Source organism: Nymphaea colorata, chromosome 11 (assembly GCF_008831285.2).
Source record: "Nymphaea colorata isolate Beijing-Zhang1983 chromosome 11, ASM883128v2, whole genome shotgun sequence".
NCBI classification, from domain to species: Eukaryota; Viridiplantae; Streptophyta; class Magnoliopsida; order Nymphaeales; family Nymphaeaceae; genus Nymphaea; species Nymphaea colorata.
The window spans coordinates 1957073-1982126 of NC_045148.1; the positions used below are offsets into that span (position 1 = coordinate 1957073).

Below are 25054 nucleotides of genomic sequence, written 5' to 3' on the forward strand. Positions count from 1 at the left end.
AGCTTGGGCTTACTAAAAAGCCTTCCGTAAGTTCTTCGCCATAGACATGCTTCTGTAAAATCCAATGCTTCGCTTGAAACTAATTTCCTTTTAAACTTTCAAAGAGTAACACGATAATGATGAACTAGTTTTAACATTTCATTGAATACCAGACGCTTACTCTGTCAAAGTTTAAAATGATAAAAGAAAAAATAATCTCCCGAAATCCATTGAAATCTGAGAAGATTACTCTTTTCGTACTTTTATAATGAAAGGATAAAAATTTATAAATTTAGTTTTGTAAAAAGGATTTGGAAAAAACGCAAATACTGCATCGATATCGAGTTTTAACGGCTATCATGTTACCCTATTTTTCTTTTGTCTTCTTTTTTTTAGGGGAAAAAGGCTGTGCGTGTCGATGTGGACAAACTAGGACATGGGAGACCTCCTAGTCCGACACTGTGTCCTTAAATCAGGCTCTTTCTTTTTGTTGGGTCCGCGCCAATTCGGAATACAGGCTCTGTGAAAGAGAGGAGGGAAACATGCTATCTTCTTCTCTAGTCTCGCCGTTAACTGTGTGCCCGAATAGAGAGCTCCACTGGTTTAGATTGAAGGAGAGGTGCAAATGCAAACCCAGGATCTCTTGTTTCTTCTCCGGTGGAAACACCAACAAACAGGTATGACCTCTGAGTCGCTACCATCCTGCTACCCGTCTCCCTCTTTGGTTCATTGTTTGTGTCTCTCCAGTTTCTCTCTCTCTACTCGCTGCCCTCGTTGAATTCTGGTGGCTATTGTTGATCTTCATAGCTCTGGCACGTTGGTCTTACCTGTTTTGGGTGCGCAGAATTCCTACCTTGAGCCTTTTGTTTTGGCCAGTTTACTTGATGAACTCTTGATGTTGGTGGGTTTGCGGATTTTTGTTTCATTCCTGGGCTAATATTCTTCTAATTGATCTCTGGCTTTGGTTTATGGCAGTTCAAAATGAATGGTGACCTTGTTTAGAGTGTATAAGGAATCGCTATGAACTGGAAATTAAAACGGTAAAAGTAAGACAACTGATGCATGAATGAAAATGGACTTTTCGTTACAGAAAAACCACGAATACTACCTAACTTTGCTTGTCATATGAAGTCCTAAGGGGGATCTTGAGCCAAAATGTAGCATTACTAAGCGGAGAAAAAAAAACATAAATTATTCTTCCTTCTTCTAATGTTGTTGACAAATTGAGTTTCTTGAGAAAGCAAGTCTTTTCGGATATATATACCAGAACTAGCGTTACCGTTTCAGAGAGTGGAGAAAGAATAATTTGGTTGAAGTGGTCTTTTTCTGAAGCTTTTGGAGGATTGACGTGGGTTCAGTGTTCAACCACTCAGATTGGTATCGTATAAAAATGGTTTATTCCTTCTCTCATAAACCAGCGTTGGTTGTGTTTGCCTGCAGGCCGTACTTTGTTTTATTCTCACAATTGTTTTTTCCTGAACCAAAACAACGCTAACTAGAAATTCCTTCATGATTTCTTCCCTTCTCTAATGAAGCGAGTTTTCATTCATTAATTAGTTCATTTTCTTTTGGTGAGATCTGACACATGAAACTTTTGTCTATAAATTATACAAATATCAATTGATTTGGCAATGAATTATTGGACTTATCGTGTCATTGGCTTGGGTTTTACCCTTTGAACTATGTGTACTCTTTCACCTTCTCCAGATCTTTTCCCAATATAAAATACAAGTTATTCTCCCTTTATTGGATAATCTAGAAATGTAGAAAGAAAGCGATAGTAACAACTGCATTGGGTTGCCCATTTTATCAGTGTTTTAAAACTGCCGAGTCAAGGTTGACTCATTCGACTCGCCTCCCTACTGGGCTTGCTTTTTATCGAAACTCAGCATGACTTGCCGTGACTCAAGTTGTCTCAGCTTGACTGGGCCATGACTCGCCTTGACTCGGGCAATTGCATTGTCAAGATCTGTAGCAAAGAAAATGACAAAGAAAAGGGTTTTAATTATTTGATCCTTGTTGGGTGCCACTGCTTGAGAATCAAGGTGTTTGGTCATTGCCTTTGTACTATTTCCTTCTATGGCATAACTTAGTATGCCGCTTATGCATTGTTTATGCTCTGTTGAGAAGAAATGTTTATGTTCATTAACTTCCATCAAATTGTTATCTGTGAATGCCCATTCATGGTTTTATTGAGTTTACGTGTGATGGTTCACTTGCAGCTTGAATCTCTTAACATGGCCTTGATTCACCATTTTTTTTTCTCTTCCTGCATTTTTTTTTGACATTCAGTCGTCTTATGATACTTATATAGTGAGAGAGACATGCCACAACATCACAAACAAACAAATAAAACTGAAGCATAAAATGTACTATGTTATGGTGGCCATGCAAAATTCAAACCTCAGATGGTGATTACCTATATAAGACTTGGGTCTGCTCAGGAACTCAGAGCACAAAAGTTGTGGCCTGGAACCATTAGCTAAATGGAAGGAATATTTTAGTACCTTCACATCTCCTTCTGTGATAAAGCTGTCCAACAAAAAAGTAACACGTGCAAGTTAATGTTTGAATGTTCCCCATAACGTGCTTCTGAAGCTCCTCTTCACATGCCTATAATGCCTGGCCTGAGGCCTTTACCTAGTTTTAGTTTATGGGCTCTAATCTGGGTTATGCTCATCTGGACTAGCTTATTGGAATATATGGCATTCTGCAAATGTCTGATGGCTCTGATCATAAAAATTTTTGCACTCACTAGAATATTGGGTTTCTGTGCTTCTTTAGTTTTGGATCTAGGGTCTATTAATTGCGGCTATTGCAGAAGACCCCATCAAGCCTCTTAATGCTTAGTTATCTAAAAACAAAGAGTTGAAGTCAGGTTTAACAGTTGAATGATTTGAAGTAGCTGATAAACTTACACGTTAGTGCTACATTTTATTCCTACTGTATTGACATTTCATCTATTTTCATACTCTTTCATATATGAAGTACGTGTGTCAGAGTCATGCAGTTTATGAATTGCTCTTTTACGATTTCATCAGTGGAAGAATTGCAAGTTGGTCGTAGTTTTCTTTTCTTGTGGTGAAAGTTTGAAACTTGCTTTTTGTGAGAAATGCTGCATTTCTCATGTTGTTCAGCCTCTTAAGGGTTTATACTTTCAGTGATGTCAACTTGAATATATGAACTTGTTGGATAGTATATCCCTTCGACTGTAGGCTTGTTCCTTCATCTTTTAAAAACTTTAGTTATTTCATTTCTGCTTAATAGGAAAAATATGCAAGTTGATTTCAAAAGGAAAGCATGATTACACATTTTCTGTTTTTCCTCTCTTCGCTTGCTGACTATTATACGGCACCATATATGGCGTTATCTTTCATGTTCTAAGTTCTTCTGATAAAATGGAATTGGATGTTTTGTCTTGGCTGAAGGAGCAAGCTAGAAAAGCACTAGAAAATGCTCTTGGTGGAAAGAAGAATGAATTTGAGAAATGGAACAAGGAAATTCAGAAGAGGACAGAAGCAGGTGGTGGAGGTGACGCAGGGAGAGGTGGATGGTTTGGAGGTGGTGGGTGGTTTGGTGGATCAGATGGTGATCGCTTCTGGAAGGAAACACAACAGACCAGCCTTACTGTTGCAGGAATCATTTTCTTGGTATCACACATTCCTCTCTTTTGATCTTATTTGATCAACACTATATATTCTAGATATTGGAGTTCCCCATTTTCAAAGTTTGACAATCTCATTACCTTATTTGGTAACCCCACTTGCTGTCAAGTCAAGTGTCAACTCAGTGTGAAGGGGTCGTTGCATAAACTAATGATGTTTGAGAACAGGCAGTTGAGTTGCTTTCGTCATCCATGATTACATAATTGATGAATTTGTTCCCCTTGTTTCAGTATCTGATAATCTCCAAAGGCAATGTGATGTTCGCTATCATCTTCAACTCTTTACTGTACGTTTTACGGGGGAGCCGAAATTTCTTCACATCAGCAGCCTACGTGTTTGCTGGTAAGGCTTCTGCACTGAAGCCTCTGTCTGACGGAAAAGCTAGTGAACAAGTTGTGGCAAAGCCTTCTGCTAAAGAGAGAGTTGTAAGGAAGTGGGGGATGAATTGATTCTTTTCTGTGGCCAAGCTTTATGCTGTAAGAGATACAACGAAGTGCACAGTCAATAGTTACTTTTTTTTTTCCTCCTGTGATAGAAGAGGCAGCTATAAACTTAAGAAAATAGAAGAGTAGAGTGTCTGAGAAAGAAATTAGGTACATCGTCCGTGCTAGTTTGTCGTACCTCTTTTGCTTTAGTTTCCTCCTTAGTCTCTCATTTGTAAACGTGTGGAATTTTTGAAAGAAAATGAGTATATGGTTTTCTAGAATGAGTCTCCTTGAATATATCAGTTGAAACTTCATCTATAACTGTGAGAAACGTTTCTAGCAGCTTTTGGCTCGAACTCATGTTGTCCATTGGTGATGCTGATGACAAAAACGTTTTACAAATTGACAAATTCTGTCAGCTTGGATTCATTTACGACGTATCTCATATACATTTTGCTCCAAATTTTTTCTCCAATTTCCTGGTTTGGTTTGACAAATGACAGACTTCTTGTATTCTCAAAAGAGTATATATATATATATATATATATATATATATATATATATAGGCACACACACATACCAGATGTTGGCTAAGAATTAAAATATTTGTTGTTAAAAATGGGTTAAGAACCATCAGCGACGGTCATTGTGCCACAATGATTCGTGTACTTTTAATTTCATCCCCAAATTTTTTCATTTTTAATTATTTGGCAACATTTGGCACCCAGCATACTCAAATCCTCTTATGTATATAAAACTAGAAGTCTGTCACTGAAAAGCAATAAAGACGAGGTAATGTTTCATAGTGCTTTTAGTAATGGTTTATAATCTTTTCAATAACAAATTTTAATTTTTAATCATTGAGCAACATTTCTTACATATTTAAGTTGTCAAACACACACACATATATATTGGTATATCCCACGCCATTTAGGTTAAAGATAAAAACTAATCTTCTTATTTTCTTGTTGAAATTAATTTTAAACAAAATATGAACATTCTAAAATACTTATGAACACAAATTTAGCACAAAACAAGTCTTAATTCAAGTTGTTATCGTAAAGCACATTGATTTTTCTACTAATAAAATTTTTTGATGTTATAAGAGTTTTCATTTTTCTATTACTATAAAAGTATTACTCTATTACAAAAATATTAACTTAATATATGTTTCTCATCAAAACATTAAAATCATATTTGTATGGTTGAATTGTGTAAAAGAGTATTTCAACAACCAATTTTGAGGGTTAGGTTTTTATCCTTGACTTAGTGGTTTAGAATCTATTAATTATTCTTTCTCTCTCACATTTGATCCACATGATTGACAATTGAAAGAAAAATGTGTGAATTAATATTATATAACGAAAACGTTATTACCATTTTCTTCTTATTTTTTCTTAATCATCCATCATGATCGACCAAATGGTCCACATGATTGAATTGTGTAACTCACCATTCAAATTATATATATATATATATATATATATATATATATATTTATGAAGCATCTCAGTTGACATAGATAAATGAGTAATTTGGCCTATACTTAATCCATTTGTGACCTAAGCAACAAATGGAGGAGACATTCTAAAATGTTTGTGGCGCTTCCAGAATATTTTTAAATGTTAACTTGAAAAATATTATATTCTGAGTATCAACTACTTCATACCAATGGCGCCTTTATTATCATTAAAACAAATTTGTCTTCTCCCTTCTCCATGCTCTGCACTTACATTTGGCTCGCTTTATTAGGATGCTTGATATCACGAAATTCACTCCTGAGAAAATCGGTACCAACTTGAATCGCGAGTCATTTTTTTTTTTAATTCAAAAGCTGCACTACTTCTAGCAATAGTCACAAAAAAAACGTTGTTTTTTTTTCCTTTGAAAAAAACAAAAAAAGTATGATAAGTTAAATTGCTGTTTAAAACTAAAAAAAAAACATATTTTTTTAAATATCTTTTGATATTTTTGTTATTAGCTTCTCACTTATTTTATTTTTTATTTTTATTATTAAATATTTAAAAATTTATCATATTTTTATTTTTTTAAGCTTGCCGCATTATATATGAAAAAAACATGATCGTTTAAAACTCTAAAATGTTATTTGTGATTGTCGTGTGGTATACACTTAATTCAACTTATTAAGACGCTTTGAATCTTTCATGGTGTTAAATTCATATTGAAACCTCATTTTAATATCAAAACAAGTTTCTCCTGAAAATCCAGCCTTCACTACACTTGCATTTTCTTTTAATCTCATTAAATATGAAAGTACCGTGAACAGGCCGAAGCTCATCCCCCTTTTCCTGAGCATATATGTTGCTTAAGGACCATAGGTGAAAAGCGGGACGAAGTCTGTCAACTAGATTGTTATAGATTCCATATCAAGGTGAGAATATCATGAGATGCGATAAGTGATAACAGAATTCTTTAAAGCAACTATGTTCTTTTCTCTTCTCCTTTGCGAGATTGCCTTTGGGATTTATCTGTGTAATAATTACTATTTGTAGTAATTTTTTCACAGACAACCCAAGGTTTGGTAAAGTTCTATTAGTTGTTGACTTGGAAATGTTTAAGCGTTTATTTAAAGGTAATGCAGACGATTTTATTAGTACACGCAATTGACTTTGTTATTTTTTTTAGTTTTTGTCTTAAATTCAACCCTACGCATGTAATTAACGGGATCATTTAGTTGAAATTGCCTTCTGAATCGCCGGAATTAACAACGTTTCATTGATGTTCCAAGGAATCAATTTAGCTAGATAAATGTTATTCGTGTAAGAAACTTAAATTAATAATTAATTTTAGGGTTTCGATCTGATCATGGAAACCGGGAGTTAATTACAATCGGATAGACGGTAGGAATTCTTATTTAGCGAAGCAGAAGGAGCTCTGCTCTGATCTGACCTGCAATTCACCGTATTTTTCGGCGCCGTTTATGAAAGTTAAGCTACGGATACGCTCTCCACACTTCTGAAGCCAATCAGCGAGCTCCACGTGTTCTTCCTCCGACGTCTATAAACGCCGGCGCCCCCACTTGCAGCTACGACGCCTCGCTTTTTCTTTTCGCTCCCACGAAGCCGGAATACCACTTTCTTCGGTGCTGGCCGCGCTCTCCGGCTTGGAGTGCGCTGGATTTGTCGTCTGGGAGGAAGCCCCTACGAGATTCCGTCTTGAGAAACTGGGGAGGAGAGAGATGGAGCAGAAAGGCGGTCTGGTCGTGGAGAGGAGGGCGGAGTTGAGGGAGGTGCAGACGCTCGAGGGCCATCAGGATAGGGTTTGGGGGTTAGCCTGGAACCCGACGACAGGAGCCGGAAGGTTGCCGCCGATGCTTGCGTCTTGCAGCGGCGACCGGACGGTCCGGATTTGGGTTCAGGAGGACCCCAGGAACCCTTCCTCCTGGGAGTGCAGAGTAAGACTTCAAACTCTTTCTCTCTCTCTACTCTGATCCATACTGTTTTTCTCCTGATACGGGGAGCGCTAGATTAGACGATGATGAGTAGCTGTTAATGGCGTGAAAAACGAAAGCAATTCAAGTCTTGTTCTGTGGGCGTCTCCTTTGGATTTGGCTCTATTTCTTTCCTTGTGTTCTTGGGATTAGTAAGAGAGGTTAGAAACGCACCATTTGGAGGATACGATCGTCATTTTCTTCTGAAAGTTAAGAGGAGATGGTGGCGTTGACTTGGGAGGTTCGTAGAAATAATTCTTTTCTAAAGTAAACGTCTACAATCTGTTTTGTTTATGAAGAAGTTGGGGAGTGGATTCCATGACTGTTGAAAGTGAAGGACACCCAATACTGACATTTTAAGTTGTCACGAATCAAACCATCAACGCTAGGTTGCTTGACATGAACCTGAGACGAAGAGTTTTCGCTACCCGTGAGGAAAAGAGAACTATGTATGAGCTTCTATTGATCTGCCTTAGATGCTTCTCAAATATGAGTGTAGAGCTATGAAGATAGTCCTTCCTTCGTCCGCTACTGACAAATAGTTTTAAGCTATTTGGAAGACAATCGTGGATTTGTGTACAGGTGTGGGCCTTGGCTGTCATGCAGAGTTATGCTTCAAATTCCCCTGGCCTTAGCGTTAAATGTGGATTCTCTCTTCCAATTTTTCTTTTTCGTAAACACATGTTGGAATGGAAACACAGGCCACATTTAATGCGAAGGCCAGGAGCAAATGATGAAAACAGAATAGTTATCCAGATAAGGAAGAATGAAATAATTCTTGATGTGATTCAAATGATTACTCAAGTGACTTTTATATTAAATTGCGTATTTGTCTTGGATGTCTATTGTGGGTTCTTACACAGCCAGTGGTTTTTTCAACTAAGAATGTATTATTAATTCAAGGTGGACTACCTCCATTGAACAAGGTTCACCTAAAAGGTTTACCTAAAACGATCTTGGTTGTGACCATACTTAAATTGGCTAGCGGATGAACCTGTATAGGATATGATAACCATAGTATAAGTGTCTATTCATAGTTCGTGTGATGATCAGAATAAGAAAGTGATTTCTTGTCTATCAGCACCTATTTTGAATCTGAAGGGGAATTCTTTGGTGTACATTTTGAAATTGTGTTGTTGGAACAGATGTTTTTGCTTAAGATATTTAATCTGCATCTTCAGATTAGAGCATTGTTTTGTACCTTATGTGGTCCTGGATTGATGTGGCTGTGCATGACGTTTATTTTCTAAGATGGTTCAAGAAGCCACTCGATGCACAAGTTTGCATATTCTTAGAGAAATCTTGAAAAAGAATATATAGCCCTCTTCAAATAAAAATAGCTAGCATTGATCTGTTCAAACTGACCACTAGAAACAGAAGAGTGGGTTACAGAAAGTGAAAGAAATATGCTCCTAAGATAAAGAATATGGAGCATAATCTTGTATTTAAAAAACTCAATGTGTTCTGTGATAATTGTTATACATATCTGTGATTGCGGTTAGATTTTGCATTGGTATTTCCTGGACACTTTTATGAATTTCATGATTGTATCAAGATATTCAAAATAAAGAATGTGTTTGACTGCATGAGAACTTAGTAAAGATGTCAGAGTTCCTAATTGAGGAACTTTTCTGAGGCGCATTTAATGGCCTGGAAAAATTTATCCAACGTGACCTTACCTAGGAGAACTTAACCACATAAGAAAAAAAAGCTGGTACAAGGACATTTCACCACCTCTTCAGACAGAAAGGGGAGGTCTGTGCACAACTCCTCCATTTTTGAAGGAGAGATGTTGATAAGGGATATTCTTCTTGCAAGTGAAGAACCCCACATTCATCAGTCATGCCTTGGGTATTCCTATAATTGCCTTTCAAAGTCTTGTATCTCCATCTTCACTCATCTGTGATTGCATGTTCGATTATGTAACTTGATGTGCCATGCAGTCTATTGCAGCTTTATCATCAGAATTTAGTTCATGTGGTACAGTGTGGAGAAGCTTGTACAAGGGCTTCACAGAAGTAGCTTCTTGGTGCATGGCACACATTGTCTCATGCATATCAGCATGCTACAGATTACTGTTTAATCAACAGAAAGGCATTTATACACTCTTGTTACTATTTCCCATTATTATGCTATTGACCTTTTCAGATGTTCAAGTTTTAGACCTCTTTTGTGCTTAAAGTGTAGTGTGGTGAACTAAAAAGTACGCAATCTTGCTACTTGTTGGTCATGCATTCATTAGTTTATGTCTATCTATGTAGTTCTGTCAAAAGGTTGCTAGTCTATTTTCTATGGTGACTCGGTGAGTTTCAGCCGATAGGATGCTTGCTGACTTTTGTCTTCTGTCATCTATTGCTAGGGTGTGCTGGATGAAAATCATACTCGAACTATTCGGTCCTGTGCATGGTCACCATCTGGAAGGCTGCTGGCTACAGCTAGTTTTGATGCCACAACAGCAATTTGGGAAATTGTTAGTGGAGATTTTGATTGTGTTGCTTCTTTGGAGGTATGTCTTAAAATCTATATTTGTTGTTCATTTTTTAAGTCTACATAAAATGTACTCTTATTTTGCATGCACATTTTGTGTATCTCCTCTTACCAGGGACACGAGAATGAAGTTAAGAGCGTTTCATGGAGTCCATCTGGTTCACTACTTGCTACATGTGGCCGTGATAAATCTGTTTGGATCTGGGAAGTACAGCCTGGTAATGAGTTTGAGTGTGTGTCGGTGTTACAAGGGCATACACAGGACGTGAAGATGGTGAGGTGGCATCCTTCATATGATGTTCTGGTCTCTGTCAGCTATGATAATTCTATAAAGGTACATGGAAACTATTTTTTCAGATCTTGCACGCTGTGATTACATTTTCTTGATCTAGCTTATATATCATGTATACTTAATCATTATGAATATGGACATGGGAATTGTTTCTCCCTGTAATTTTAGGTTTGGGCAGAGGATGGAGAAATGGATGATTGGCATTGTATACAGACATTGGGTGATGGAAGCAGGTAGTTTTGAGCTTCATGTTTATGAAAGTGTACTGGTATAGTTTGATATTTCATTTCCTTAATGGTTTATTTTTCTCTCTGAATCTGTTGAAGCTCCTGAGGTTGGGAATCAGTATAAAATGGTGGAAGGAATATTTTTGTTCTCTCTTTATGGAGAATGATCTGCCTTGTGAAGGTGATAGAGCTCAAGTGGGATAGTTGGAGACTGTTATATGCTAATGGAATTTTAAAACATTCACAATCAGATGACAAATGAGAATTTTCCTTCATCAATTTAGTTTGTCTTGAACTATTTATTGGTGTAGTGTGATGTCTTGCAGTTCCAAAGTGCTTTGCGCTCTTATTTTATGATTAATTTTATTATTGTATGTAATTATGACTTTCTGTTTTTTTCCTAGTGGACATTCATCTACTGTATGGGCCACATCTTTCAACTCCAATGGGGACCGTATGGTCACATGTAGGTATGTTGGAATTCTGTTGTTTTTTTCCTCTCTTTGTCAAAAGCCAGTGCTTTATTATTTGTAATCTCTAAAAACATGCTTTATTTTCCAGTGATGACCTGACATTGAAGATATGGGATACTAGTGTGGATCCAAAAGATGCTAGTTCTGACAGTAGTATACGATGGTAATCAGCCAACTCAATTGCTTTCCTCACTCTTCTGATCTTTCAGTTCAATCACTATATTGTCAACCACGGCTGCAGTCACGGTCCATCACACATGAATGCAATCAGTTGGTTTATTCTTTCTCATTATCCTATATCTGTAATATCTACAAGTAAGCATATATGAATGTCTATCTGTCTGGTCAATCAAAATGAACCTGATCTCCTAGTGCTCAAGTAGATAGGATATGGATCAGCTGAGTGCATTGAGATTTGACCTGGATTTGGACTTGAGTTGTGCCTTTTTAGGTTTTCTGCAAGAATCCTGTAAAACGTTCCTTTGAAATGAGATACCGAATCATCCTTTCATTAGTTTGATTTCATATTTTTGGATTCATTCAAAGAAGAAAACAACCGCATTCCCACATGCAATGACATCTCTCTCTCTCTCTCTCTCTCTTTTGTGTATGCACAAATAGTCACATGAATAACCTCCTTTTTTTTTCTTTCCTCCAGGAGACATCTGTCCACATTATCAGGGTATCATGATCGAACAATATTTTCAGTTGATTGGTCAAGGTAATAGAAATCTATTGGATTGTCCATATGATCGCATATTGCGGTCCAGAAATGGCACAAATGGCATTAATGTGGTTGCGTTATAGGTTGTGGAAAAATTCTTTTGAGTTCAACTGGGAAATGTTCATTTTGTCTGAGATTTGGAGTCCTTGATGGCTGTTACCATACCATAAAGGCAGCACAGTTATGTTGATATTCTGGATTCTCAAGGATCCTTGGAGTTCACGTGCTTCTTTCTTTAGTTATTTCAAGTGTTATGAAGTTGTTTTTAGTCTGATTATATGTTCTTACAATTATTTCAGGGATGGCATAATTGCTAGTGGAGCTGGTGACGATTCCATCTGTCTGTTCCGTGAGAGCACTGAACCATCGGTACTGACAGCTTTTCTTCCTACCGTGTCATCACTGATTTTTGCTTCAAGTTTATCAGCATTTATTTACTGTGGTTCTACTGGGTACTTAAATAATATGATAATTCCTTCGTCACTATTTTAAAGTGATAGTCTGATAATTCTGTTTTATTACAGCACTCGGGAGAAAAGTGAGGTCTTGCTGATGTACAAGAGCATGTGTTATATTAACTTTCTTTTCACTGATTATTTTGAATATGCTGTATCTTAGCCTTATAATTTCAAAATTTTTGGTCCGTATGTTGAGTTTATAAGGTAGCGAACTTCCATACCCAGACACATGCACGCATGGCGTAGTTGAGTTTTTCATTCCTTCAAACGAGCGGAAGGCTAATTTAGCTTATTCATTTTCAAATTGCAGGTTGATGGTCCATCATACGAGTTGGTACTGAAGAAAGAGAAGGCCCATAACATGGATATAAATTCAGTTCAGTGGCATCCGAAGGTACAGTTATTCTCCTTTTTCTCAGTCCTCTATCCTTATTCCAGTTGCATTATCAATTTAAAAAAATGCTACATGCTTCTCAAAGAGAAAAAAAATTTGCAGATGTCTCACCTTCTAGCGTCCGGGAGTGACGATGGAACAATAAAGATTTGGGAGTTGACAACTGAGCCATGACATTCCCCATTTTCCAGAGCTTTTTTCTTGCTGGTTCTATGTATATGTATATTTCAGCGAGAACAAATCACCATAAATGAGGTCTTTATCGTTTTTATTCGAGGCGTGTACGTGGGAAAAAAGAACGCAATTATTGTTAATGCGTTCTCCATCAAGGAAAACCATATGCTTTTGATCAGCCATTAAACGTGGCTCATGGTTTAACTTTTAGAAATGCTGATTGTATCAAATGCTAACCTACCCGTGGTTGTTAAACCGACAAGACCGAAGCCGGGATACCCATCGGATAGTCGGGTACCCAGACCGAAGCAGGCTGTGGGCCTGAGCCACAATTTCTTGTCTTGTGTGGGGTTGGGTAGATAACTTATATATATATATATATATATATATATGTAGATAACTTATATATATATATATATATATATATATATATTGTCTTGTGTGGGGTTGGGTAGATAACTTATATATATATATATATATATATATATATATATATATATATATATATATATATATAGACTGGGCGAGCCGGATACCGTGCTCTACAGTCACAAGCCTATGCGTTATCAAAGCTACGTCTTTTTTTCAAATGTGCCAGAAATGGTGCAATTACAAAGGTTCTACCATGTTGGTTGCACCGGGTTAGTCCTCAAGTATCCGGGATGCTCGCTCCATTTGTGGTGTTGTCTAGAATCAACTAACCAAATGTGAGTTTGGAATTTTTTTTCTAAGTAAAACTGCGAAGGATCAAACGGTGCTATGGTTGGTGAGCTGAATTGCAATTTTAACTAAGGTTGCTCAATCTCAACGTTGATCTGGATATGAGATGCAAACTTTGTACCGGTAGTTGAATCTGAGATTTCTTGAAAAAGCAGGGGTGGGTACTTTTAGTCAATTAAAATATTGCGAAATAAGAAGATATCGAGATCCAATCTAATCGAAGCCCACCGCGCTGCCCCAGAAAATCCCAAGCGCAATTAGATAAAAAGTGGAAATCCATATCCAGGGAAGAAGTAGGACACTTAGCAGCAAACAAAATCGGATCTGCTATCAAATAAGCCAACTTTTTTGAGGAGAGACACCTTTAAGAGGATGAAACTCTTTTCCTTTTCTTCTTATTTTTGAGTTTCAAACTATTTGGAGATCTAAGTGGAAAGCCATATATCTGTCAACTAAAATATATACATCTATTATAAAACAGTGCATACGAGAATCGAACCGATCGGTCCGTTGGTCCAATGCAACACTCCCGAGCCAAACAAGTCAACTTTTGGATATTAATTCAAGACTAGCATGTGTTCGATCCAATGTAATCAGGTACGGTGTATTCAGGGTCCCATGGTTATGCGTCCTTGCTGCCTTGCCTCATTAGTCGGCTCTCCTAAGCTCTTGGTTATCGGCGAGTGTTCCTGTTCCTGTCAAAAACTTGGGTGTCAAAGGAAACGTTGGTCACCGAGGAGTGTCCCTATCAAAACTTGGGCGTGAAAGAAGAACATGGTGTTATGAAGGTTCAGAAATGGGCACTCTACAGACTTCTTTTGAAGGACCCCACATCTTGCGCTTTCATGCTTCAAGACTGTGCCAGAACCAGGCAACTGAACAAGGGCAAAGAGCTTCATGCCCACATCATAACGACAGCAAAGCAGCCGTCCATCTTTGTCTCCAACCATCTCATCAACATGTACTCCAAGTGTGGGGGCATGGCTTGTGCGTTGCAGGTGTTCGACGAAATGCCTCAACGAAATCTTGTCTCTTGGACGGCTGTTATTTCTGGCCTTTCTCAGAACGGAGCGTTCCAGGAAGCTCTTCGTTTCCTTGAAGAGATGAGGATATCAGGGTGGCAGCCGAGTCAGTTTGCGCTTTCGTGCGCTGTTCAGGCATGCGCTGCTTTAGGCTGGGTTCAACATGGAAAACAGCTTCATTCACTGATTCTAAAAACTGGGTTTGGCTCGGAGTTATTCGTTGGAAGCAATCTCATTGATATGTATTCAAAATTTGGGCTGTTGGTTGATGCTCAGGATGTGTTTAATGGGATGTCGGCCAAAGATAAGGTGTGTTGGACTGCTCTAATTGACGCCTGCAGTAAAAACGGTGAGTTTTCTGAAGCTCTTCGAGCTTTCAGAAAGATGAACCTTGATGGTATACCAGCTGATCAACATGTTCTTTGCAGTGCGTTGAGTGCATGTGGAGGGCTGAACAGCTTGGCGACGGGAAAATCACTACATGCTAGCGTCATTAAATATGGGTTCGAGTCAGATATTGTTGTTGGTAATTCTCTGATTGATATGTATTCCAAGTCCGGTGATGTGGAAAGTGCATCCCTTGTATTTTCGTTGGACTCTGAGATGGTGAATGTTGTATCCTGCAGTACATTGATCGACGGCTTTGCCGAAAATGACGAAATCGAGAAAGCCATGAATATTTACCTCAACTTGCGAAGGCAAGGCATTGTTCCTAATGAATTTACCTTCTCTAGTTTGCTAAAAGCTTGTGCTAGCCAAGCCGCACTAGAACAGGGAAAGCAGCTTCATGCCCAAGTGATCAAGGCTGAGTTTGCAGCTGACCCGTTTGTTTCTACAGTTCTTATTGACATGTATGGGAAGTCTGGACTTCTTGAATCATCTCTCCAAGTGTTCCATGAGATCCAGGATAAGACGGATATCGCATATAATGCAACCATAGGAGTATTTGCACACCACGGTTATGGCAGGAAAGCAATCCAACACTTCGAGAAAATGGTCTCAAAGGGAATGGAGCCCAATGCAATTACTTTTGTAAATCTCCTGACTGCCTGTAGTCATGCTGGCTTAGTTGATGAGGGGCTAAGTTATTTCAATTCAATGTCAATGCGGTTTAATTTTACACCCAGAGGCGAGCATTCTGCGTGTGTAATTGATCTTCTCAGTCGAGCAGGCAGACTTAAGGAAGCAGAAGAATTCATTAAAGCAATGCCTTCAGAACCTAATGCATTTGCCTGGTGCTCATTGCTGGGGGCCTGCAGGAGGCATGGTGATGCAGAAAGAGGTAAGCTCGCTGCAGAAAAACTAATGATGCTTGAGCCAGAGAACAATGGAACCCATGTTTTGCTTTCTAATTTATATGCCACAGTAGGACAGTGGGAGGATGTGAAGAGTGTCAGAAAGCTGATAAAGGAAACTAAGGTGAAGAAGTTACCTGGTTACAGTTGGGTGGATGTGAACAACAAAACTCATATCTTTGGTGCAGAGGACTTCTCTCATCCTCAGAAGAAACAGATTTATGAGAAACTTGAAAGTCTTTCCGATCGAATGAGGGAAGCAGGTTACATTCCCTACACTGGATCTGTCTCAAGTAATGTTGAAGAATGCTTGAAAGAGAAGCTTCTTCAGTATCACAGCGAGCGGATTGCCTTGGCATTTGCGCTCATCAGCATACCAAGTGAGAAAGAAATCATTGTAAAAAAGAATCTTAGAATCTGTGTGGATTGCCATTCGGCAATCAAGTTCATATCTAAAATTGTTGGAAGGCATATAATTGTAAGGGACAATAGCAGATACCACCATTTCAGAGATGGCTTATGCTCTTGTGGAGACTATTGGTGATTTAAGTGGCAGTTTATTCTTTGCATTAATTATCCTTCAATCGACTTACAAATTTGAATTCTGTTGTAACTTCCTCCTACATTTTCTGTTGTAGACAATCTTTGATGTATGTATATAAAATGAACGCCAAGTCTCAAACAAACAAAGCCAAAAGCAGCGACAGGAAAACCTTTATGATGTGATTTTAGTACGAGGAACTTATAGGCTCCAATAGGATCTTGTTCTCTGCAAGAGAGAGAGAGAGAGGCACCGGCGCAGATTGAGAAAGAGACAGAGGCAGAGAGAGAAGTACTGGTTCAGGATGGCCTTCAGCTTCGTTTTGCCTTTTGAATCCAGTAGCCATAATAACTGTGCTCACCTGAAAACTCGATTGTGGCATCAATTTTGAATCACCGAAACGGTCGAGATTACGTTAATAACTGGTGATCTGGGAAACATGTCTTTCTAAAATCCATTGACAAAGTGACATACTCGTTACCTAAACCAACAAGATTAAGAAAAAGATGAAGTTGAAGAGCAACTAACATTGACGAGGCACTATTGAATAATGGTATGTTACCATAGAGCCAGAGAGAGTGGGCAATCATTACTTGAAGTTTTTATCATATATCATTGATATAATAAAACGCATACGGAGTCAATGAACTGCAAGGAATCATGGACTTCAGTTATAGCTCTCTTTCAAGAAAATGCCGATTATTTAGTAACGTAATAGCAGAGAAAGATGGATAGTCACCAAATCACTTGTCCACCTAGTGATTGATCGATAACTGTGCCAAAAATCTGGTTTTCACTTGGATCAACAAGGTCGTATATCACTTCTGCAGCAGCATTTACCTGCAGGGTACATAGAAATAATAACATAATGACAAAATCAGTCTGTTGAAGCATTGAGTAAAACTGAGAGAGTATTTAGTTGTACAAATGGAAATCCCAAGAAAAAAGGAAAAGGAGTATTGGTAACAGAAGTGAAAAAAAGAGGAGGATTATGTCTTCTGAAAAGACATGACAAATGAGGGAATGACGTCAAGAAAGAAAATAGATGGAAGCAACCATCTGGCAGAGAACATGCATCTTCCATGTGATCTGGCTACTTACATAGAGTGCCCCGAATTCTATTTTGATCGTAACTGAATGGTCATTCAGTGTAAAAGCAAAACAAAATTAATTAGTCAACAAGTAAATGAAATTCTTGTTGTTGACCAACCAAAAGGCTTAGAATTTATCCTGGCCTTGACGTAATATCGAGTGTGAGCCATGAAATAACCTTACGAAATCAAAATTTTCATCCCTGAAATCCCCAGGCTACTGCACTCTGCAACCAAAGCAAGTGAACAACTGTGTCTGAAATGTGCCGAGAGCAGCTAACCAAGTGAGATTTTAAACTGGGAACAGGTGCCAATGCACATAGCAAGAATCCTCAAGAAAGAAGGATGTATTGTATGGAATGGATGGTGATAATATAGAAAGACCGGCAAAAGGAAGTCCTCCAGCACCATCCGGTACCGAGGGCGTGGAAGCGTTCAACGGCAGGCTACAACCTTTCCGTGTTCCACAAGGTGGAGCTTGTTCAATGGAATGGAATCCTAATGCGACCCTTGAAAAAGAGAAAGCGAGGACTACCGGCAAAAGGTTTTGATCGATGGATCGATTGGATCTTTATAGAAGGGGTTGATGGAAGTGTTGCCTGCTCCAAAGGCTTATAATTTATAAACTATGAAAATGAAAGATGCCTTCATCTGAACTAGAAAACGTGAGAAACTATGATTGTAACTCCATAAATCTCAACTACATGTATCTTCAGCAGCTACTTCCTTGAGCATGCCGTGCAAGGCGCTATAACGCCATAGCTGAAACAGTGGAATACTGGGGCTTCATCAGCTTCACCTACCAGCTAGTCACACAGATTCCATTTTTACTCGCTTTTCACATCCCCTTGTATATTGGTCCCTGTAATCTTGGAAGAAAAATAATTTTATCCCGGTATCTGCAGTAGGATCCCCATGATAAAGTGACCCAGATAATCAAAATATCAGTCCTCCAAAAGACCAACTACGGAATTATCAACCGATTACTACTGCTACAGAAACGTAATTTCAATTTAAAGATGTAACAAAAACCATGGCTTAATGATGGAAAAGAATGAGAAAAGGCAGGCCTTGTACATACGTACATACGTATACAGAGAGCGAGAGAGGGATGCACTTCGTGCAACGTCAGATCAGTCCCACTAGTTATATGCCAAACAATTTCAGTAGCTCGTTGAATGTAATTCCTTCTGTGCTTGAATAGTTCCACTTCAACCTTCAAAAGAGTGGGGCAGTAGCAATCCCCACAGTACTGAAGATAACCATTGATTAATTCTGCAATGCTTGCAATTACAGGTGCACGACCAGTCCCTGTTCCACCACCCATCCCAGCCTGCAAATTGTGACAGAGAGGGAATTACAATAAATGCAGTTACAGAACGGCTGCTTCATTGCTCAAGTGATTAGTGTTATTTGACAAGCAAGAAAAATCTGCAAACATGACATGACATGACCTAAGGAATTTGCCCACAGAACTGTTAAAACTTTTACGTTTGTTAAGAATCACAAAATAAATTGAAGAATGAAGGCAATGAAATCTATAGAAGCAGAAGGAACGCAAGCAGTGCTATAGCCATATCTCACGTGGATGTGAATACCTGGAAACGAGGTTTCAAACAAGCTGCGGAAGGAAGCTGAAAGTTCATCAAACTTGTCACATTCTGTTTTCTTTGAATTTCTATAGGAAGAATAACTGAAGGTATTTTCTTGAATTTAAACCATTACAATTTGATTAAAAGTTATCTTAAACTCAGTTTTCATTGAATTTTTATAGAAAGAACAACAATTACCTAATGTTACTGATTGTTTTAATGCATGGAATGAATTGATTAAGCATTTATTATGATAAAGTATTTTAAAGACGTGAAGGAAGAACAGCGTGAATTGCACTAAATCCACTTGTGTTTTCTTTCATGGCAAGTAAGTTTAACTCATTTCAACATAGTTAGCAAATAGGCAATAAGAGAACTCATTTTGCAATATAAACGGATCAATCGTCAACCAGTCACGTAAGACCGTTCGATTCAGACAACCCGTTCATGAGGATAGCAACCAATTCTCTCTCTTCTCTCTTTCTTATAATTGAATGCTCAATTATAGACCGTCAAAAATGAGAGATGAACAAAGTTCGCCTGCGCTTTGGCTAGCATTTGACAAGCTTGGGTTGCGTTATATCTTTTAATACCGAGGATGCCTACGAGTCCGAATCAAATAACGTTCTGGTAACTTCTAGAGTGGGTCCGACGAGTTGGGGCCGCCCAGATGCTCGGAGAACGCCACGTTGGCGCGGCTCGCGCCGTCGGCCGAGTCGGTTCGTCCCTCCTCCGGGGCGCTCGATTTATTGCCATGGAGGCGGTTGCCTTTCCTCTCTGATCCAAAGCGGCGGCAACGAGGACGAAGCAGGCTGAGCGGGAGAGGCAGACAGGCAGGCAGATGGCGTCGTCCCTCCTGGCAGCAGCGGCAGAGCGGGTCGCCTCGACATCGAGGCGGCAGGCTCTGACACTCACGAAGACGGCGGCGGAACGTGTCCGACACCTTCTCGCCCTACGGGGGAAGCCGTTCCTCCGCCTCGGCGTCAAGGCCCGGGGATGTAACGGGCTCTCCTACACGCTCAACTATGCCGGTAATAATAAGTTAAATCATTTCTTCTTTTCGTTTCCTCGTTTTCGGTTTTTAGATTACGCTGTTTTTCGGGAAATTCTGCGTTTGGTGGGGAGGATTTCTGTTTGGACGTATTCGCAACCATTGTGGGTTGGATTCGAGTAGCGACGAATTGCCTCCGCTTTCATGATTTCGGTGGGAGCTCTCTCTCTCGTTCTCTGTTTCTCTCGGTTAGCAATTTCGAACTTTACTAATGCTAATAGTGAATAGTTTTTTTTCCATGATTCCATTGTCAGTTCTCTGTGGATTAACAACTTCTAATTTACGAAGAGTGGGTTCCATGTTCTGGTGCTCCAATTTCTAATTTCATGAATGCAAGGGGAAGTAGGACGATTTTTCTTCCATTTACGAAGATTTTTTTTTTCCATTTTCTGGTATTCGTCGTCTCCGGTTAGAGCATTTTTTTTAAAAAAATTTGGGAGCTGATGCCGTTTTCTTTTTCTGAATTAAGACTTGAATGATGGCAACTAAGGGTGTCTATGTCGCTTTTTTTTTTATTTTTTAAAAAATTCCCTTTTTGGTTCGTGTTTTTGTTTCTTGTTTGGGTTTGTTTGTGCTTGAGAGAATACAAGGAACTCCCCTTCTGGTGTTTTGGATGTAGCTTCCTCTTGTTTCCCATTTCACTTTCCACTGCAGGCTTCATGCTTCAATATGCTTCTTCAGTTGGTCCTCGGTTTTGTGGACTTCTATGGGACCTCCATTTGATAAAGCCTAGGATTCAAGTAGTAAACAACCTTACGCTTGGAGTGGAACATGTGGTATATTTGCTCATCAACTAGGAGCTAATCCTCATTACTGAAATTCAGCGACTGTGTAGTTTGGTTGCTTGGGGCTGTCAATCGGGGCTGGCAAGATCGAAACTCGATCTGTGCAGAATTTTTGTATGCTTATTCATAAAGCAGGATTCTGTGGATAAGCCACATTATATATGGAAATCATTCCCTGAGGCATCTCCTCGTGGTAATAGCGGAGTCCTATTTTAAGGAGTTGGCCTTAAGGCGATAAAGACTGTAATCCACACAATTTGGTAGCCTATTTGACCACAACTGATGTGTGAAAATTAGTTGCATTCTTATTCTGTTGTTTCTTTGTATTCTTTTCGCTTTTCATTTAGTTAACGTTTTGGTGGACTCTTAAATATACTCTCACCTTCGTCTTCCTTCTTTGCAGATGAAAAAGGAAAATTTGATGAACTAGTGGAGGATAAGGGTGTTAAAATATTGATTGAGCCCAAGGCGTTGATGCATGTTATTGGCACAAAGATGGACTATGTAGATGACACGCTCAAGTATGGGAACTGCTATGGAAGAGTCGATTGTGCAATATTATAGTTTCATTTTAGTGGTTCTGTGACCGTGCCTAATTTCTTGTCCTTGATGTGCAGGTCAGAGTTTATATTCATCAATCCAAACTCTAAAGGAGAATGTGGTTGTGGAGAGTCTTTCATGACAACAAGCAGTCCGGGAGTCGCTAGGCCTGGAGCTAGTTAAAAACTTGTTTCAAGAATGATTTTTTTGAGAATGGGTTGTCAAGACGGTCATCTTGGAGAGCATACTCTTACTCAGTCGCTAACACTAGTCAGGTGGGCTCATGACGGTCTGCAATCCCATTACAATTTTTAATCCACTGTATAATTATGCTTCAAGTTGGAATTTCTGTTCTTGAGTTTTTCTTTCTTTCTTTTTTATTTTTCCTTTTTGGAATGTCTGTGGATGAGGTCTGTCCTGTTCATCCAGTTGTGTATGTAATGATTGTAGTTGTGCTACAACTGACTTGCATTCTCCTGCAACAGGAGCAAATAATTGAACTTGAAGAAACTTGCAACTCTCTCTCCTCTCTCTCTTGCTCTCTCTTTCTCTGTGGCTTCATTCTTGGCAAATGGAGACACCAGCCCCTCTAGACTATGAGTAGATGAACTTGTACAGTTGAACAAGGGCCACAGTGAGTCCACACATTATTAGGTGTTGACAGAAATGGTTCTTGACCTTCTACCTGTTACTTGAAAGGCCGATACTGAGATTGTGGATCTGTATTCTCAATTTCCTCACAGAATTCTGATCACCACATTGATATGCCAGGCAATTGCACTAAAAATGGGCATAGTTGGACATGAAGTGGCACATAAAAATAGTGAAACTCCTAGTCATGGATTGAGGGTTATATGTAAATGTAAATATGGGTCTCTTGTAAGGGTTTTAATCCCCTATCATTGTAAGAATAAGGACAACTTAATTTTCATGAAATTTATCAAATCGAGATTATGCATTTGTGAAGCATAAACTTTAAGCTTCCAAATTAGATTACTAGGAGTCAAAGATCCAAGAATGAAGATACAAAGGTGTATTTCTGATTGTAACTGCATCTTTGACCTTTTAAAGTGGATACGGAAGTCAAATAGCTATTAAATGATTACTTATACATTCAGGTTAGGCATGTTCTCAGATATATTTGATAGAAATATTTTTTGCTGTGTTTGCATATGGTATATATGTTTACGGTATCTTTACTTGGGCCCATGTGAAAGAAGGGGCAGGTTGAGGCTTTGAAGTGAGTTCATTTTCAAGGACATGGTGGACTCCAAATTGCCTATATCTTCTATTCTAAAGGAGGCTTCCAAAATCTTCCACTAACAGTTGAAGAAGGAAAGGGCCCATTTGATGTTCTTTCAAAACCCAAATCCATTGCCCGTACCCCTTTCCCACCAAAATAGAACCTTGATGATGCATTTGGTTGACATCTCAAATGACATGGTTTTGTGAAACTTAATTTGGACTCATTGTATCAAGTTGAAATTCTATCCGTAATATCTGGAAAAATTAAATGCATTTGTAACCATAACCTTTTTTGTGGTCTCTCTTGGGGTAGAGCAGAAGGGAACATCAGAATGGATTTCATCCTGACTTAAACAATGCCTCAATGTCTTGCTTCCCAGCATATTGTCTAGAGGCAAATTATTGGCATAGCAGAATTTCATGCACAATGTCAAGTGCATCGAGGCATGGACCTTCTGGTGGAACAAGTAACGGTTCAATAAATAGCAGAATGCAAGTATATTTGCATGTGTTAGATAAATAGTACACAATAGGAGATATTAATTGTAATTGGATAACAAGCTTGTATGCCCACAAAAAGATGTGGAACAATCATAAGACCTATTGGTGGACAGCTTTTACTTTTCTGGTTCCAACATCAGTTCTCTTTTAACTTGTGTTTACAATTATTAGTGGGTCCATGTTGGTTTCAGTTGTAAACTAATTATCAATAACCAATATATATTTTTCTTACCTACATTCTTTATGGAAGTTGTATGTGTGAATTCCTGGCACATGTCCATCAGATGAATATTTGAGTATCATTTGTTTAACTAAAATGAAACTATTTGCTTCATGTACTTGATTGGGAAGCAAAAGTTCAACTTGTTACCAAAACAGGACGCACCACAAAGAAGAGAGACCCAAAACATGGCATCTTTGTTTCAGCAGTGCCCCCTTGATGATCTTACCTTGGTAGTTGTTTATTCTGGTTCAGGGACATCCTGATTGTCCTCAGTTCAGCAAGCAAATTGATAGCTTTGATCTTATAACAAAATATTTATCATTCATTTGACAGTCTGTTCTGTTCTTATTTATTTGCAAAGCGGTTTTGTTCTAGTTTAGTATTGTCCAATGGTATCATCACAGTAAGCATGGCTGTAACTGCTCATATGTGGCATGCTCGTGCATACAAATATGGCCTACTCACTTTATTACCAAGCTGTTTTTGTGTGCGTGAGCATGCACATGAATCTAATTTACTGCAAACTTTCTTAATCTGCAAGTGTTGAATCACTCTGCAAGATAGGATTGGAAAAGAAAGAGAACTATGTATGGACTTGCTTTGCTAACCTTTAGTTTAAGCTATGCTAGTGTTTTATCCTGTTAGCGGTTCTCTTGCAAGCATGTGAAGGAACAGTCGCGGTCGCAGTTGTCAGTTGCTGCAAATGTCTGAAATGTAGGATTAGCCACTGAGGGAAGGATGTGTTGTCTATATTTATTGGCTTTACTTGATGACGCTATGTTAGAGCAGGTTTAGACTAGCTGGTTTCTGCTAACCTCTGTGCACTCAAGTCTCTGGGGTTTTGATCAATTTGAGATACTAATATGTTGCACAAGTCTCCTCTAGTTTATGGCTTATTTGAGGTGGGTTCTGATAGGGTTCTCATACTTTAGCAGCAGAATGCTAGCATATGATGACTATCACAGCTATATCTTTTCTTGCCTGTCAAAAATTGGAACCTGGCTAAATCGACTCTGGTATGATTCCTTGCAATACTTTGACATGCCTGAGCCTCAGTGTGTTTAGTGTCTGCTATATTTGAATGCTGGACCACTAAGGCTAGTTAAGTATTTCAACCGGTTCTACTCCTATCAATACGAATTTCGGTGTGTTAGATGACCTCATTGAGTGGTCCCTATTATCTCCATTTTCTGAAAAGCTGATGGTTTTTATAGATGGTAAGCAACCACCTTTCTTTTTCAAAAGAAAATGCAGGTAGCTGAAGCCATTCAATGGTCCAAATTGGAGTCGGTAAGACCAGTTAAAATGTCTAAATGGTCATCTTCATTTTCCCTTACATATATTGCAGAGAGAGACAAGGGGCAACACAGGGGCTCTGTCTTCACCTACATTACTTAAAGAAACATTTTATGTCTTCTTAAATAATAAGTTTTTCAGGTCATTAAAATTTCAGGCCTTATAGCTATGATCTACATACATTTTTTTTTTACTGGAAATTAACTTTTAGACGCGTAATAGTGACATCATATTTTAAGCCAAAATGATTTTGTGCGACATCTATCTGGTCAAGATTTCTCTGTCCCAAAGACGGAGGGAGAGCTGCAACAGGAACTTGGTTAGAATGCTTTGACACTTGCAGGTTGAATTATTAGTATTTTTGCTTCTTGGAATTGTCAGCTGAACTGGGATACAAAGGGAT

The 25054-nt window shown here is 38.6% G+C and overlaps 4 protein-coding genes across 4 annotated transcripts; all 4 read left to right on the forward strand.

The window, feature by feature from the left end:
• The first annotated feature begins 447 nt into the window (after window positions 1–447).
• LOC116263953 (uncharacterized) lies at window positions 448–4371 on the forward strand. The gene is made up of 3 exons (XM_031643793.2): window positions 448–656; window positions 3408–3629; window positions 3875–4371. Exons 1-3 carry the CDS (start codon window positions 522–524, stop codon window positions 4091–4093), a joined length of 576 nt encoding a protein of 191 aa, XP_031499653.1. The 5' UTR covers window positions 448–521; the 3' UTR covers window positions 4094–4371.
• Window positions 4372–6948: 2577 nt separating this feature from the next.
• On the forward strand, window positions 6949–12927 carry LOC116263512 (protein CIA1). The gene is made up of 10 exons (XM_031643248.2): window positions 6949–7484; window positions 9880–10026; window positions 10123–10341; window positions 10468–10532; window positions 10931–10996; window positions 11088–11162; window positions 11658–11720; window positions 12023–12092; window positions 12492–12575; window positions 12678–12927. Exons 1-10 carry the CDS (start codon window positions 7269–7271, stop codon window positions 12747–12749), a joined length of 1077 nt encoding a protein of 358 aa, XP_031499108.1. The 5' UTR covers window positions 6949–7268; the 3' UTR covers window positions 12750–12927.
• A 1020-nt stretch (window positions 12928–13947) lies between these two features.
• LOC116263885 (pentatricopeptide repeat-containing protein At4g14850-like) lies at window positions 13948–16463 on the forward strand. The gene has a single exon (XM_031643699.2). The coding sequence runs from the start codon at window positions 14252–14254 to the stop codon at window positions 16328–16330; it is 2079 nt and encodes a 692-aa protein (XP_031499559.1). The 5' UTR covers window positions 13948–14251; the 3' UTR covers window positions 16331–16463.
• A 3217-nt stretch (window positions 16464–19680) lies between these two features.
• LOC116263921 (iron-sulfur assembly protein IscA-like 1, mitochondrial) lies at window positions 19681–21908 on the forward strand. Its single transcript, XM_031643747.2, has 3 exons — window positions 19681–20041; window positions 21250–21367; window positions 21464–21908. The coding sequence occupies exons 1-3, from the start codon at window positions 19852–19854 to the stop codon at window positions 21567–21569; spliced, it is 414 nt and encodes a 137-aa protein (XP_031499607.1). The 5' UTR covers window positions 19681–19851; the 3' UTR covers window positions 21570–21908.
• Window positions 21909–25054: the final 3146 nt, after the last annotated feature.